The following is a 17,868-nucleotide window of genomic DNA, read 5'->3' on the forward strand; positions in this document are numbered from 1 at the left end:
ATGCTCACTGTCCACATTGGTATTCTAAGAATAGGCATGGTTATCTCCTACACAATATAAGTACATCGAAAGATTTTTGAGCCACAATATATGCAACCAATGCAGGGCATCAGTTGGATCCAAGCCTTCTGGATGGACTTTAATCAATGGGTGGAAGGAGAATAACTTGAGTTACTATGAATATCACAAGAGCTGCTAGACAAATGAAAAAGAGGTTTATTGTTTTATAACAAGCCCAAAGATGATTTTATGGACTCCATCGTTCCAGTGGTACCTCAGATCAGTACATGCCAGGATCCTATGAATCTAACACTTTAGTCGGGTCATAATATCACTACTATAAAAAAAAGAATCTGTCTGATTTGTGGTCAGCGGGTCAGCGGGTCAGCTTGAGAAATACAACTCTTCACTCACCAACTCCTACAGGCCCTATCAAAGTGAGAGGTAAATGATGACTTTGATTTCTGGGGAAAAAAACAATTCGCATAAGTGGGGGATGCTCCATAGTGGAGAAAAATGTCATTTTGTGCTAACTCCAAAATGTGCTTGCATGAAAATGGGCTTGCTTACCAATAGGTGGAAAACTCTATGATACATCATGTCACCCAAGACCCCTTAACTTCCTTGGTAGCTGAGCCTTAAAGAAATAGCACTCACAGATCTGGATGCTCTATAGATTCCACAAAACTTCTTTGCATCTCAATGTAACCCACTTCTGTTCATCTGTTTTATGTAATCATCACAGGAGATATTTTTCCATATGACTGAAAAAAGGCTTAGTTGTAGCCATAGCCATTAATCTGAATCTGAATGCTGGACACTTGAAGCAGGTTGTTGCTCCTAGAGCTTTGGCGATTTCTCAATAACATTTTTAAAGTACCAATGCAGGATGGGATTTAGTAATTGTTTCGGCAGATGCTAGGAGCTTTGAGCAGGATAAAGCTGGAATTCAACCTGATGCCATGGAACTGCCAGTTAAGAACTTTTCCTGCAGGATCCACAGAATCTCCGGAGGAAAGGTTTTCAAAACTTTCCAAACTTGCTTCTGGTGCCAAAGCAACCAAAGGAGTACACCTCTAAGGCCTACACGGCCTCAGAGAAGGCATATAGAAACTCAGGGTATCAAGCAGAGGCCAACAGCAAAGTCCAGTTCATGTGCCATTGCCAGTGGTTCGCTGGACTCTTCAAGGAAAATGCCTCTCACAGCTGCCACTGAAGAGGTCAGCCAACTCAATCATAGAGTCCACTTATTTGTCCTGGGTAAAAGAGGGAGTAGGACCAGTCCTTTGAACTCCTTTCTGGTCGCTGACTGCAGGTCCAATCCTCTTCTGATCTTCTGCAGGTCCATAAAGAATTCTAGGTATGGAGCCTCGAGATGCCACATTCATGCCTGACATTACTTGGTGGTGAGACCCTTCCTAACCAATGGGGTAACATTTTCCAGTGGCAACCAACCTAACGCGCTCTCAAAATCCAAGATGGGGAAGCCTTTCTCCCCTTCTTCAAAACATGTGTGCCCATCAGAGGTGTGGCCAGGGTAATGAGCAAGCCCTTCCTCTGCGGCCACTCAAAACCAATCTAAGGGTAGCATTGGTGGGCTTTGTTCCAGACTGACTAGAGAGACAAAGGCTGAGGCCTTTCCAGGAGTCAATAAACATTTAATTGTGAAAGCACAGTTTCTTTTGAAGTAAATCATGTGCATGGGCCTACTTGGAAACCAATCTTCCTGTCAGAGGAACAAAATGTGTCCACTCATGAAGCATGTATTTCTGTTCTAAGAGCAATTTTCACACCTCTCTCATTCATGCCAAATACAGCTGGATAGTGCCTGTAGAGTCCTGTCAGCTTCAGGCAGAGTAAAAGTGACTTACAAGTTACATTTTCAAGATTGTTTATAGAAATCTGAATTTACTTTTAGACTGGATTGTTAATACATTTAAAAATACATCTTTGGATGTGGTCTGCAACTGTTACAGGTCACAAATGATTGATTAAAGTGTATAATCTATACTTTGGCTTTTCCTATGTGCCAGTGAACTCCTAACCAGTGGCAATGTCAGTTTTGGTCTAGTGACTGGAGGAACATGCCATTTCTGATTTCACGCATGTACGGCTCTTATATTGTGCACCCTACATTGTGGGCAGCAAGCTGGACTTAAGGGTGACTCACTTAACATTTGAAATTAAGTGTTTTCCTACCAGTCAAAAGGATGATTTCGACAGGTGTGGTCAAGCTGCTGTTGTCACACTACGCAGGATAAGCCTGAAGCAATGTTTTCAAGGCCACTGTATTGGATGCAGAATAGATTCTGCAGTACACAGGTGACATTTAACTTTCCATGCTAGGGCAAAATGTCTATGCTATATATTATTGCCTTGTACAAAAGTTAGGTGCAATGACCCAAATTTGACATGTTAAAAAGGAGGACCACTTTGCTCTTGTCCAACAGGGGTAAAGTTCCCAGAGTTACAATGCTAGCTAAAGCGATAGGGAAAACATTGACGGGGTCATTGCACAAAAGATGGCTTATTCCAACAGCAGCATTTTTGTTCACAGTGTGGGAAGGGTGCATGGGCTGCATAGTGTAATAGTCTTTGATGAGGGAGTTACAATTTAACATGCTTGTTGTGACTCTTTTCCAACAATGTGAACTGATTAACAATTTACTATAACCGTACTGATTAACAGACTTGACACCATGGATAAATACAGTACAGACCTGACAGTGAACAGTACTTACATTAATGTGTTTCAACAGCGTACCCAATTAATTTGAAGAAACTCCTCTGGGAAGCACAATCTCCATGCAACAACACCACACATTGTTCACAGTGTTTTCTTTCTCTAATTTGGTGTACTTACGGCAAACACTTGGGCAGTGTACTAATGGTACGCAAGGGCTCTAGTTTAGTACTAGTGGTACTGAACCATCAAACCACAATAGCAACAACCTTATGTTCTGGACAACATCAGGGAAATATATTCTGCATTTCTTTCTGACACATCCTGTCATTGGCATCTCATATATGTAAAACCACAATTCCAAGTTCTGTGTATCTCACATACCATTTTCTGCTGTGGTAACATACCTGCTGGGATGAATATATTGCTAAAGACCAGTTCTGGGAAATGGCATCTGTTCTACCTGCTCCGTACCAGGTGGCACTACTCCACTGGTAGTGTCCTTAGTAGCGTTAGTGGACCCTTATATGAAGAATGTTTTTAAGTATAAGGTTACAGACTCTACTTGAGTCAAATTCAACTCTTGTCCTTTACAGTAGCTCACTCCTCTCATCTATCTCTACATTGGAATCCCCTTGTGAAGTGATCTTCTGCAGCAGTGTTATAGACTCAAATAGGGTTAGCAATCTTGATCTGTTCAATAGAATAGAGGTTTGTACATCAGGAAATAGATCAAAAAAGTTTAGACATGTGGTTTACATCTGGTCTACTTCAGGAAATTGGATTCCAACTGCATGTTGGGTATTGATAGGTGGACGCTTTGCTTTTTTTATGCCTGCGGTTTTGACACTGGGTAATTTACAAGTGCAGTTACCGCTTCTGGGCTGAACTGATCAATTACAGTTGCAACCACTATATTATTATTACACATAGCGTCATGGCCACAGCCTGTGCCTAACCAGAAAGTAGTGTTAATAAATGGTGCTAAGGTTACATTCATAGTATTTGTTTGTCTCAAAGGTTCTGAGAGGATTCCTGCATTGATGTCTTCATATGGGAAGGCTTCACTTGTTCATACTCCAGGAGTAGCTCTGCCCAAAAATGCATTTTGCAATACTACCACCCTTTACTTTCTCTCCCACACATAACTCTCTTCCATCAGGAATACACACTTTTGACAGGCTGGCCCTTAAAGTGATTGCACATTTAGAACTTCAGCACAAATGTATTCCATACAATATCCCCATACATGGTAAACAGGCTCTCAACTATCTCAAACTCAATCAATCATTGATATATTCAAACCTGCTGACAAAGGAGGGGGCATAGTTGTCCAAGACATACATCAGTACAAGTCTGAAATTGTAAGACTGCTAGTGAGCAACGAACATTACAAGACTTGATGCAGACCCCACCAAGGAGCTCTAAGGCCTTATTTTAGACATTACTGAAAAAGGCAAAGCAGAAAGCTTTCTTAGTCAGAATGACTAGTCAACCCAGAACATGCGACTTAGATTACCTCAAGTAAGGTAGATAAAATGTAAATAAAAAGAGCACTCTTTAATTATAGTCTTACACCAGTCCTAAACAAGGAGTAAATAAAGACACATGCAAGCTTGAAATGTTTATTTCTAACGCCGTAATCTCATGCACAGTACCTTAGATAATACAACCAAACATATGATCAGAAACAAGGTTGTCAGCATTGTTACTATTCCATAAAATACAAACGGAGAAAGCATCTTATATTGCTAACGGGAAACAGGTTTAAAATATACCTACATTTCACGCTCCCTACCTACCAGGTTAGTTTATAACTACAGAAGGCCTCATAGGATTACATGGACAGGCCCATACCTCCGGTACTCAGCAGTAGTGGATCACATTGAGTTATGCACAAACTGTCAGCATACCAATGTTCTCCAACTGGGTCTAATTATGCCTCCACAATACATAATTAAAAGCGCCAGTATCAGACGTAGCAACAGCTGTATTTGTGTTATAGGTCGAACGTGTGAGGATCAGTCCGAATAACAGACACAGTATACAAGATAACCTTGATGTTCCATGCTCTCACTATACACACTAAACTAGTGATGCAGTCTAGAAATGTAGCATAACTAATTATTCTCATGTGAAACAAAATACTCAGCCTTTTCTAAACAATATCAAAATTACGTGTCATGTGCGAAGCAGAGCAGAAAAGCAAAAATGGCGTTTAACCTTCTAATGAACCCCTGCTAACTTAACACGGTGTGAGTGCAAGGCTCAGTCCACGACACCCTCCATCGATAGAACCACGTGATATATACGTGGGCAAACTAGGAACGCAGAGTCCAAGCCTGAAAAGTTCAAATTTGCATAAATAATTATTCGCAGTTTGATAGAAAAGAGTAACTAAATAATAAAGAATAGGTAGAAAAATAAAAGAGTCTTAATCCAACTGCGTATAAGCACAGTATGTAGCAACAGCCTCCAAGAGGAAGTCATTGTTCTCATCTGAAAACATTTCAGCCATACTGTTAGACCTGGCATCTTTGGCATGGTTTCCCCTGTCTTTTTGGCCTCTACCTCCTGTATTTTTGATGCTGTGCTGGATTTAGTTTTTGCTGGTTGTTAGAACTGGCTATTTCTGGTTGGCTAAGGCTGACGCCAAAGCTAGGCAGAAACCACCATTCTAGTCAGAGCAAGGGAGTCACACGCCAAGATAACCCCTGCTCACTGCCTTGGTAGCTTGGCACGAGCAGACAGGCTTATCCCGGAGGCAATGTGTAAAGCATTTGCGCACGCACACAACAGCAACAACATCCTAGGCACACCACAAAAGGAACTCCACACAAGGTTATATAACAATAACTTTTGTATTGTTAAAACACATCAGACAGTAATCACACAATATACATTGTGCCAACTGGCACGGGTAATATACCTTTTTTCCTTCTTGACCTGGAAGTTTCCTAATCTCCCAACCTAGGGTCTAAACCCTCAGGCTGCACCGGGGTCAGAGGTAAGGACACCGTCCTCTGAACCCCCTTCCAGAGTACTGCACCCTCCCACCTTGGAGCGGTACCCCTGGAAGCCAAAACTGGTCAGGACACTGATTACAGATGCCCTTCCCTCCAGGTCAGGCTGAACCTGAACCTGGCCTCCCCCCTCCTCGGGGAACGACCTCCATAGGCCCAACAAATGGTCAAGCACTCTAGACGGTCAAATGCCCAGCGAACCAGGACTTCTGCACCCTCCACTAGGAGTAGTACTGTTCAACACCAGGACCGCAGGAGTTCTGGTTACAGACACTCCCCGTCCTCTAGACACAGGAAGATCCTCCTCAAATGACCTGTAAGTACAGCCTAGGCCCCTGACCTGGCACTCCCATAGGGAACCCTCCAGGCCCTGAGACCGGGTTTCGGGCCAACGTGGGACAAACCGTCCCACACTCACTCCGCCTCCTCTGAGAAAGAACGTGAGCCCCTACACCCCTACCATCCTACTGGGACCTAGCTGGGCTACACATGAACCTCTTCCCCTACACAGGATCTTCAGATACAAAAGCCACTACTTTTAGAATCACTCCCTAATGCCTCTGCAAGACATCTAGCACACCTCCAGATGTCCACCTTCTTATCCAGTGCCTCTGCAGTACCTCCTGCACACCACCAGAGGTACACCTCCTGTGCAAGCTCCTTTTATTACAAAAATAAAAAACTCACACCAACTCCTCCAGGTCAACACACCACTCATCCACACACTCCCCCTCCAGACTGGTGAGACAGTTCCTCACTGCCTCTGACTCTCAACCTGTACTCCTCTTACTGAGCATCAGGCACCATACTATGGGAACTGGGAATGGGACTTCACGCACTGTACACATTTTAGCTGAGACCACTGGATCCTACCATACTGGGGAATACAGACACACACACTACACTCAGGGGATAACCACCCTCCTGAGCTAGCCATTACTCCTCCACACTCCCTCTCTTCAATCTACTCACACAGGGACAGGAACAGGGATTGGGCACTGGACCCAGCAAGGGATTCCTTATCTATGGGAACCTCCCCCTCTACTGGCGTCCCGTCCTGTCATTTTCTCTCGTGTGCCACTAAACATAAAGCGCAGGAACACCATTTGAAAATGGCACTCTTGAGGAACAACAAAATCATAAACAATAATCCAAAACATGTGACTATCTAGAATGCGTAGTTTTGTAATGTAGCCAGTTGTCGCTGTGGCACTGCAAAAACACAAATCCTAATCCTCACCGCTGCCCAACAATGTTAGAACTCGCTATTTCTGGTTGGCTAAGGCTGACGCCAAAGCTAGGCAGAAACCACCATTCTAGTCAGGGCAATGGAGTCACACGCCAAGATAACCCCTGCTCACCCCCTTGGTAGCTTGGCACAAGCAGACAGGCTTATCCCGGAGGCAATGTGTAAAGCATTTGCGCACGCACACAACAGCAACAACATCCTAGGAACACCACAAAAGGAACTCCACACAAGGTTATATAAAAATAACTTTTGTATTGTCAAAACACATCAGATAGTAATCACACAATATACATTGTGCCAACTGGCACAGGCAATATTCACAAGGGTTTATTTACAGGACAGGGCCACATGGGCCACTGTCAGAATCAACACTTTTAGAACTAGAAATACTCTTAGAAATAGCACTTGTAGACCATAGAATATAGGATATAAAATCACTGTAGCACAAATTAGCAAATATAGCACACAACCAGTAACCACTGGTAACAGGTAAGAACCACCTACACAACCCTAACCACCTTAGGAGAATGTCACGCAGGGAACCAGGACCTCACTAGGACCACCTGTACGGGAAAGAACAACCACCTAAGTATCACAATACAATTAGGGGTATAAGCAAGAACACATTACACATGATGCATCACAACATTCAGAGATGTAGGGAAGGAAAACACATGCTGCATAAAACATACATTCAGCGGTGTAAGAACAAGGCACATGATGCATCAAAACACATTCAGAGGTGCAGCACAGGAAAAACACGTGATGCATAAACCAACACATTCCGTGGTGTAAGAACCAGGCACATGATGCATAAGAACATTCAGAGTAGTAAGAACAAGGTGCGTAATCATATTAAATGCATTACATTTCCTAGCACCACATCACATTGCACAAAACTCACATTAGGCAATTACCATCATAAACATAGCAGGTAACCACATTGCGCAAAAATCACCTTAGGGCCTTGCGCCCTATTCACCTATCAGCCCCCTGGCCAACTGGCAATCTCAAGAAGGGGCTCAAATGCCCTGTGTCCGGAATGTCAGCGCGCGCTGTCAATGCAGCGCTAGTCAGGGGTGCGCCACCGGCGCAAAACCTAAACGTTGCAGCTGCCCACTAATTGCTGGGCAGCTGAGGACAATCCCAAGCGCCTAAACAGTGCAGCTGCCCACTAATTGCTGGGCAGCTGGGAAATAACAAAACTGCGTCAGGGCCCTCACTGACCCTCAGTACAGCACTGCGCCAACACGTTGGAGCCATCTGGCTCTATCAATAACATGTGCCCACCTGAAGCTCACTAGCGCTTTGAAAATGAAATATGCCCCCAAAATACTGTAGAGCGTGGTGGGGGACATGGGCTTTCTAAACAAAGTGTGCCCCAGCATTGGAGTCATCCGAGACTCTGTAAAACCGTTGGGGTGGCCCACTGCCATCCGGGGCCGCCCTATCTGCACCACCGTCACTATGCCTTTCTCCGGCACAATCAGTAGCCCCCACGGAGCCCTCTAACTCATGGACTGCACAGGCCCCCATTGAGGGCAATGACGGGCCCCTCTGACTCTGGAAGGACTGTGGCTGCCATCCCCCTGCCCAGCCCTCACTTACCGGGCTTTCCTCTGGCGGAGGGGGTTCCACCGGGCTCCAGAACGCTTCTTCACATGGGCTTCATTCGTGTCACGGGCGGGGCTCTCCCTCAAGCTGGGGATCCTCGCGGGTTGCTTAAACATCTCCTCTCAGCGCGGGGCTTCCCTCGACCACACGGGAGCCCCGCACCGTCTGTCTCCTGCTGGTGCCCTTCCAGCCAGCTCCTTCCTCCCACGCCGCACTTCCTGGTTAGCGGCCCCGGGGCTCCCCACAGCTATGGGAGCCCCGGGTCGCGGGAGCATGGGACTTCCTCTGTCCCTCGGCTTGAGGAGGCGGGGTAGGCTCCCGACCTCCTCGCTCGTGAGACCACTTCCAGCCGCCCTCGGGACTTCCGTCCTGCGGCCCCGCCCACAGTCAGGCGGGCCGCAGAATCTCGATTTGGGGCATAACAAGGGGTAGGCACCCTCGGGGAACGGACTAATCATAGAAACGGGGTGGGCACCCGTAAATAAATAAATAAACGGGGTGGCACCCATGAGGACTATCAAAGGAGCAGGAGCGCTTCCCCTACGGGATAACCACAGCGCTCTGCCAGAAAGTTAAAAGTGAAGCGCTCACAAGCGCCATAAAGGCAAATGCAACACAACCACTGGGTCTGGGCTCCCAACGGCATAGCTTGCCACAAGCTTGTAATAAACAAAATAAGTGCAGATGCCGCTATCTATGAAAAAGATACCTATTTAGTCAAAACATACGGATAAGACAATATGTTTGATAGTTTTTAATCTGATTCATTTATTTCTTTCTTATTTTTGAATTTTTTGACTCTTATTCGAGTGTATGATTTAACAGATTTTTGTGCAAATATTAAAACCTGGTGTACACAACATACAATATAACATTCAATGTATCAAAAACAATTCTCCTATTTACAGAAATTTACATTCTATTGTACATTCATCCACATTCATTCATCAATCGTACCAATACAAACAACACAAAGAAACATCAATAGTGCTATAAATGCTAGAATCTCAGTATTCTCAACAGAAATCCAATAAGTGCCCATGATCCTATGCGGACCAGGAAGTGAATGCGAAGAAGAACGCATTTCGAAGTTGGTTTACAAACGAATCCATAGCCACAACGGGTTCCGTCTCAACCAAAATCAAACTCGGAAACCCGGCGACCTTGCACACAACGCGCCTGACTCTCTATCTCAGAACATTGAGAGTCAGGCAGCCATAATCAAGATCATATAAATATACAACTGTTGACTTCGTGGACATTTCCATTTAACTCTGATGTATGAGAGATATTGGTCCTGATGAGTACTTGCAAATAATACGAGTTCGAAACGCGTAGACCTCATGACTTTATGTTAGAAGCCAAAATCACAAAATTAACAATTGAATACAAATTGAAAATTGTGTATATATATATGTTTCTAAACACTTATTGGCTTTCTGTTGAGAAAACTGAGATTCTAGCATTTATAGCACTATTGATGTTTCTTTGTGTTGTTTGTATTGGTACGATTGATGAATGAATGTGGATGAATGTACAATAGAATGTAAATTTCTGTAAATAGGAGAATTGTTTTTGATACATTGAATGTTACATTGTATGTTGTGTACACCAGGTTTTAATATTTGCACAAAAATCTGTTAAATCATACACTCGAATAAGAGTCAAAAAATTCAAAAATAAGAAAGAAATAAATGAATCAGATTAAAAACTATCAAACATATTGTATTATCCGTATGTTTTGACTAAATAGTTATCTTTTTCATAGATAGCGGCATCTGCACTTATTTTGTTTATTATAAAGGCAAATGCAGCGTTCCCAGCGCTAGGACAGGAAAACAGCGCTCCCAAGTGCTAGAAGGACAGATAAAGTGCTCCCAGGTGTTTTAGGGGTGAATACAGCGCCCCAAAGCGCTGCAAGGTCCACTAACAAGGTCCTTCCTGAAATAAAGCACTTCCCAGGGGCAGAGTCCATCAAGCCCCCAAGGCAAAGAATCTCATAGCAAAGGGGTCCAAGCCTCAAGCAGTCCATCAGGTTTCCAGGGGCTGGGCAGGGCCCAGGGAGGCAAGCCTTCCCCTGGGCCCAAGCAGCAGCACGCCCCTGGCAGGATTCAAGTCAGAAACAAGAACATTTTGTAAGGGGACACAGCCCCTTTTTATACAGAGAAATCCTTTGTCTAGCAGGGTGCAGGCAGTGTGAGAACCAGCTACAACTGGTTATAGGGAACTCCTTTCACTGGCCAGGCTGGGGACATCAGACGCACCACAGGGGGTGGAGCCAGCATTGTGTGGGGAAAGCCCAGCCCTACTCAGGCCCAGGTGCACCCCTCCCCTCACATCAGCATGCTAATCACTCAATTCACCACCGGGGCAGGCCCACCCAGACTCTTGGAGCCAGGCTCACCAGCCAGCTTTAGCCAATCACATGCCAGACACAAATTACACAAATATGCCAACTTCTAGAAGTGGCACTTCCACACTATACACAATCATGCTGCATATATCATTGCACAGCATTCAATCTCACGAGTAACCCTGGGCGTAGTTCGCGGAGTCGCACTCCGCGGAGCTACGCGAAGACGCACTTGCACTCCGCGAACTACGCGTAGCTTCGCAGCCATGCGTAGTTGCTTGCTAGACCCGTTTGCGCGCCGTTTTTCGTCTTCGGGAGCGCGGTGCGCGTGTTCGGGGCGTTGCCTGCATGCTCGGGATGGCTAGCGCGCTAAGTTACCCAAGAGGTTTGTCCCGCCCGCTTGCGTTCCCTTATTTCCTGTTCCGGGTCACAAGTAACGTGTTCGGGTTGTGCAAGACATGTTCGGGAACTCATCTTCTCGTTCGCACTACAAAAGTGCGTGATTGCGCTAAATATCGCGCGAACCTACCCACGCGGTCGCGATGGGCGCAGCCATCTTGGATCACACACACTGGCTATGGTTTTGGGCCTACTTTAGCATCTTGCTGATATCTCTTCAATCCTGGTCTTTTTACCCACTTTTTCAAACTTTATTTAGTTATTACCTATCTCTCTCTGTGCCTAGGTTTATATTTTTCATTTTATTTCTACTTTTACAACTTTTCTATTGTTTTATTTTACTTCCTTCTTTCACCTTGCTTCTTCTTTCCCCTACCTTTTTGTCTTGAACTTTTCTTCTCCCCTCCACCCAGAACCATGGTCAAGGGCGCCAGCAGCAGCGGCGGCGGCTCAAAGGGCAATTCGCCTGTGCCCCAAAAAACCCGGCTGCCTTGCGGCAGAATGCGCCCCCTAGAGTGAGGCCCCACCAACTTTTTGGGGAGGAGGAGGTGGCTGCCCTGGTCTTTTTTATCCAGCGCCACCTCCCCTTGATGTTGGCAGCAGGCGGCAGGCCCGGCTCCGGCTACCACCAGATTGAAGAGCGTCTCCGGCGGTGGGCGAAGGTGCGCCGGGCAGTCTTCCGCTGCTCCAGTATCCGGCGTACCCACCATCAGCTGACCCACCGCTGGGCAGACATTTTGGACCCGGAGCAGGACCTGTTGGACCTGCTTGGTGTCGAGGTCGTGGGTCTTGGTGAGTGGCTACCCAAAAAAAAAAAGTGTGTGTATAATATATATCTATAGTAGTATAAGTATTGTTATTGTATCTTTGTAAATCTTGGCTGAATAAGTAACGCGATGACTGGTGCTCCTAGTTACATTTCCGATGTATTCTGTTATATCTACTGTAATTGTATGACACTGGTCTGTGCTGCGCTTCTTCATCTTCACTGACTCTTGCGTGTTCAATTTGGCGCTAGCTTTTGCTGTTTATTGATGTGAGATTTTCTTTATTGTAGAGAATTGAACTTAGTTAATGCTATTAATAGAGTCTTGTCCTTCCTTTGTCCGTCAGTGAAATAGCGGTTGATGGATAATTGTACGTGTTTGCATATTGTATCATTTTCTTTTCACGGCCTTCTCTTCTGCATGAATCCTCCTCTGGCAATGAATGCTAAAGTTACTTTGTTCTTCTTACCTCAGCCAGGGCCGGCTTTAGGCATGTGCAAGCTGTGCAACTGCACAGGGCCACCAAACGCCAGGGGCCACCACACCAATACATATCCTTAATTTAATAATCCTCAGAGGATGGATACATATTTGCGTGGTGGCCCCTGGCAGGGATTTGGTGCCTCCGGCTCTGTTCCACTTCCAAACACCCTGACTCCCCCCTCTTCACTGGCCTCCGTGCTCCGCCCGACCTCCTCTTCCGGGCCCCCCTACCTACGCTCCCTGGCCAGGACCACCATGAGCCTAGAGCCGCCCCTGCCTCAGCCCTCCATAGAACTGATGTAGTTTGTTTAGTGAGTGGGTAGGGCAGCAGTAGCATTCAGTCAGTAGCAGAACAAAATATGATGCAATGAACGTACAATTTCGTGTTAGTATGCACAAAGTTAAGCATGTCTCCTCCTTGTGATCTATGCATTTTGCTGGCAAAAATAAAAAAGAAATGCCTACTTACACATAATTGATTACCCCATTCTTGAATCGGTGGTGTTGTTCAGGTGTTACTGCCTCTGTGTTACTTAGTAATCTGCAATCAGAATGTTTATGGAACATTTGATTTGTTTTCTCCAAGTATATATACAGTCAGTGAATCATGCAAGGCAGTAGTCATTTGGTAGATCAATGTTTGTTTCTTTTAATGTTGTAGCAGTGGTTTTTGAAATGCTGTCTATGTTTCACAGCACTCAATGTTTTTCTCTTTCTTTATTATTTCTTACATGAACCACAGAACCCAGGGGCAAGCAGAAGGCTGGGACCAAGTCGGCGGGTGAACCTGAACCACAGGCACAGAGCTCCTCTACTGAGGATCCTGCTGCTGTCCCCAGTAAGTCCAACAGTGCTTTCTTTTGGAACAATGATATTTCCCTAACTTTCTAACGGAGCTTTTTTTTCTAACCGATTAATGACATTTCATTCCTAACTAAATTTTGACAAATGCTTTTTTGATTTTGATTATGTTTTCAAAATTTGGGGTATCTGTCCCTGCCTTTCTGTTCCTTCAAAGAGCCTCTGCTATGTCTCTCTGTGCTACTACTAGACTGTCTGTAGGTAAGCTTGCCCTGTTGCCCACTCTTTAGTAAAGGTATTAATCTTTTCAAAAAATCTGTGATAGAATAGCTGCAGGCACAGGGTCCACTCCTGTCTTATGCTTTTTCCTCTGTAATGTCTCTTCTTTGCCAATTGACACCAACCAAGTATGCATCCAGATGTTGGTCTAGTATTTTGTAAACGTTAGTATACCACTACTACTCTTGCGGGTATTCTTCTATGCAGTCACACACATAACTATGTATGCACCACAAAATTGGATGTTGGTGATAGGCAGGTTGGACCTTACTTACTTACTTACTTACTTACAGTCTTACACCTCAGAACTCTGAGGAACCCACAATTCACTGAACGACAACCTATATGGGCTCAGTCATAGGTCAATTATTCAATTATCCCACTCCTGAACCCCAATATCAAGATGCCCAATGCTTTTATTACACAATCCATAACCTAAGTAACCCCCTTTTGCTCACTCTCTCGTGTAAGTCTACAAGACAACAGACACTGAAAATATACTTCCGAGTCAATGTGGTACTTCAAAAGCTTTATTTTGTTAGAAGTAACTAAGTAAGTAACATCAATGTTTTTAAGTTGTTCCGTGAAATACGTCAAGGCCCACCAGAAAAAATCCAGAGTTAAAAAAGGCTGAATAAAGTAATCTATATTTGTACAGCTACCAGTGCACGATAGGGAAATGTGGGAAATGTCGGAGACCCCTCACCATTGAACGTATACTGGTTACATATGCCTCTTTTTGGTAAGCTCTGGAAATCTCTGCTTCGTAGAAGGAAATCTTCTCATCTGCCGAAAAATAATGACAAAAGTGGTGCACGTTAGACAGTATGAAAAAATTAAATACATTTATGCAAGTTTTTAGCAGTCATGCTAAAAAAAAGGTGTAACCTGAGGCTGTAAGCAAACTCGATTCCACAATCCACATTCAAAAAGTAAATACGGGCCTTTTTATTTTCCAAACTCTTCAGGTGTATGCTTTGAACAATCATGTGGCCTCAAAGGCGTCTTCTCGTACTGCGCAACAAGCTGCGAGGTAGCATGCGCAAAACTGTAGACATTGATGTACAAACTGGTTAGGTTACATGGTTCAGTCTAACTTTCCAAGGACTAGAGTAGCAGTAGAGATGAGATGAGCTTGGGTACCATACCATAACAAATGAATGCTAATATGTATAGTGAGTTAGTTACTCTGCTGTACTAGGCAATGTGGACTACTACTGATTACGTTGTACTTAACTGTTTTGCAGAACTCCATTCTTGGTGAACAAGTACAATGGGGGCTGCGCATCCATCTAAAAAGGTGTACTTATTTTTATAGGTGCAGAACCGGTACCATCCACCAGTGCCGACGGGGACAGCGGCGCAGCGTCATCAGAGGCGATCCCGGAGGGGACAGGAGGACCAGAGGCACCTACACCAGCACCAGCAGCAGTGGGGGAGGAGCCAACAACGGTGGGCGATGGTAAGTTACATTCAATAGTGATCCGCATTACTTGGTGGGTGGGGAAAACTTCCTCACTGTACTCTAATATTTATAATGAACTTGAAGTTCTACTGGACAATATATGACGCCACTTTTATTTGTCATTACCAAGCTTAGCATTACCACCGGCGAGAATTGATAAAATAACAGGCCTCTTCTATCTGACTACAACTCAGCTGTGAAAGGTTGGTGGCAGACTAAAAAAGTCTTATCCACAACATTACATGACCGCGATGGATTAACACTAAGGAGATTGATTTTAAGTATGATGAAAGGAGCAAGGAAAAAGCACCAATCATCTAATATAGAAGGATACTTTGGAATCAGCAATGCAGGTGGCTGATAGCAGTTGGATGCATGGGTTGTTGTGGAAGCATAGAAAGGGGAAAACACAGCTGCCTGCGTGGGTGGGAGACACATCCAATATCGGTGGGTAGTGGATAGTGTCAGCAGCGGTGTTTTGGTCAAACCCAAAGGCAAGGGAAGGAGGGGACGACTGGATGCATTCCGGGTCGTTGCTGGCGAAACACAAACCACCTAAGGTTTTTTGCGCGATATAAAGAATGATAGTCTTAACTAGACATTTACTAGTACTAGCTGGCCCCTGTTAATTAATGTTAGTTTGAGACTGTCACTGTTCCCGGAAGCACAGAGTATATGATATAAAAAAACGAGATATGAAAAAGACAGGTGTTCGTATGTGTGTGACCGTTGAAGTACACCCATGCTATGCTACTAGGGCAGGCATAATGCTGTGCCAAAAACTCAAACAAATTAAGTATATAAGCTGTAGAATGTTCAAGATAGATAAAACACCATTTTTTGTACTCAGCTTGCTTGCTAGTGCTACTGTACTGTGCCACTATGTGTTGAATAAATGTTGTGTTCTTGATTTGCTGGGATTTTGGATTACAACAATTCTGTCTCTTTCTTTATAGTTACTCCTTCAAAACCAACGAGAAAGGAGTTGGCAGTCCGGGCCCGGCAGCGGAAACTGCAGGCCATCGTTGAGGCCTACCGCCGGCTGGTGGCTCAGGCCGAGGAGGAGGAGGCGGCGGCAGCAGCTGCTGCCTCTTCCAATGCCCCGGCCCCCAAGCCTGCAGGAGTACGTCGCCGTGGTCAGGCAGCCGCCCGCCGCCAGATTTTTTCAGCATCGGCCACCCCCCCACAACATGCATGCCAATGTAGGTGCCGTCAATTCCAAACAAAGATTCTCCTCCGGGTAGCCAGGCTTGAGGGTGAAATAGAGGAGCATGTGAAGCTCATTGTGGATAAACACTTGAAAGCCCGCCGGCTTTGAGATGGACCCTGTTTGTTTGCCCCTTTTTCAATCCTTTTGTTGGTGGGTGGGAATTGGGTGTTGGGGTTTACATTCCATTGAACGTGGAAATTTGGTTGGGGTTAGGGGAGGCGGGTAGGGACAGCTGTGGGGTAAGATTTAATATATATTTTATTTTTGTATCATCTTTATTTATATTATGTTAAAATAAACGAGACACAAAGTTATGTTCAAAAGAAAACATTTGAAGTTCATTTGTGTTTGTTGGGGGGGTGGAGGGGGGACTGTTTCACCAAATAATGTACGTTGTGCAACATCGCAAGGTTTAATTGGCCATGCAGGTCGGTGGACAGTGCTTTCAAATAAAAAAATATATTGGCCACATCTTTAACATGCAGACAGATAGATGCGGTAAACCCTCACCGAGTTATATTTGTAGTATTAAAAGAACTACCAGTCTGTCTTGCGTTATACCTCACAGCAAACTTATCTTACCTGTGATTGCTGATGATGATTTATGATGAAGTGTGGCACTGCAAGGGCTGCATTTGTTTCCCAAGACAACGGAGAAGAATCTGTGGTTCTGAACTTCTGTGATAGTACTAGTAGTAGACAGACCCTGCCAGTAGCATTTTGAGACAAAAAGAAAGAGGCAGTCATTTGCGTGACAGACAATGTGGGGGTAGTATAAGTATTAAGTACAGTACATTACACGACTGACCCAATATTGCAACTGCTAAACTGAAACAAAACAATGGTTTTGGGGACTGGAAACTAAGTGCAAGAGAAGATAAGAAGTTCAACTGTAGTTGTAGTACTCACGGCAACGTCAAACTTTTCTAAATCATAATGCTTTAAACTTAAACCCAAACAATTACGCCAATTCATTAGATGTATTCGTTGTTTGATGGTAATGGTAAATTATTTGGCATTATACACAGAGCTTGAGTTGGGAAGCCGAAGAAGATCCTGGCCATGCCTTGTTTAAATTTCACTATTGTTGCTTTCACCACATCTGCCCCAGCAAGCGCGTGATCAAATTGTTGGTGTATATTTAATGTAACAAACATCACACCTCAATGAAACCGCGCAGCCCGGGGGAAGAGGGTTAGGGTTTGTTGAATAGATGGGTACGGGGGTTTTGGGAAAGGTTTGAGAAACAAAAAACAGCACGCATGAAGACAACAAAATCAAAACAATGAAGACGATGATTTATGATGTTGATCCACTAGCCAATGAATGTAAGGAATAAACGTAAGAAAAGGACACGCTGAATATCATTCTTGGTTTCCCGCCATCCAATTGCTTGATGATGAGGATTAGTGGTAAGGGTGAGTTGATGCTCATAGTATAATAGCAGTGGGTGAAAAACGTCCAGCCTGAAAAAGAAAAGGCAAATACAAAAGAATGTGAATGACCTAAACAAATTGTAATACAGTGAAGATCAAAAAAATA

General features: G+C 44.5%; 1 protein-coding gene across 1 annotated transcript in view; it reads left to right on the plus strand.

Annotated features, from left to right (window-relative positions):
• Window positions 1–16,434, plus strand: part of LOC147747420 (uncharacterized) — a 42,391-nt gene extending 25,957 nt beyond the window's left edge. Inside the window, exons 3-5 of the mRNA XM_086925593.1 lie at window positions 13,314–13,409; window positions 14,970–15,113; window positions 16,073–16,434. Coding sequence (XP_086781719.1) covers window positions 13,314–13,409; window positions 14,970–15,113; window positions 16,073–16,434 — 602 coding nt within the window. The remainder of the gene's footprint in view (window positions 1–13,313; window positions 13,410–14,969; window positions 15,114–16,072) is intronic.
• Window positions 16,435–17,868: the final 1,434 nt, after the last annotated feature.

This window comes from Lissotriton vulgaris, chromosome 1_1, assembly GCF_964263255.1.
Source record: "Lissotriton vulgaris chromosome 1_1, aLisVul1.2, whole genome shotgun sequence".
Classification (NCBI taxonomy): Eukaryota; Metazoa; Chordata; class Amphibia; order Caudata; family Salamandridae; genus Lissotriton; species Lissotriton vulgaris.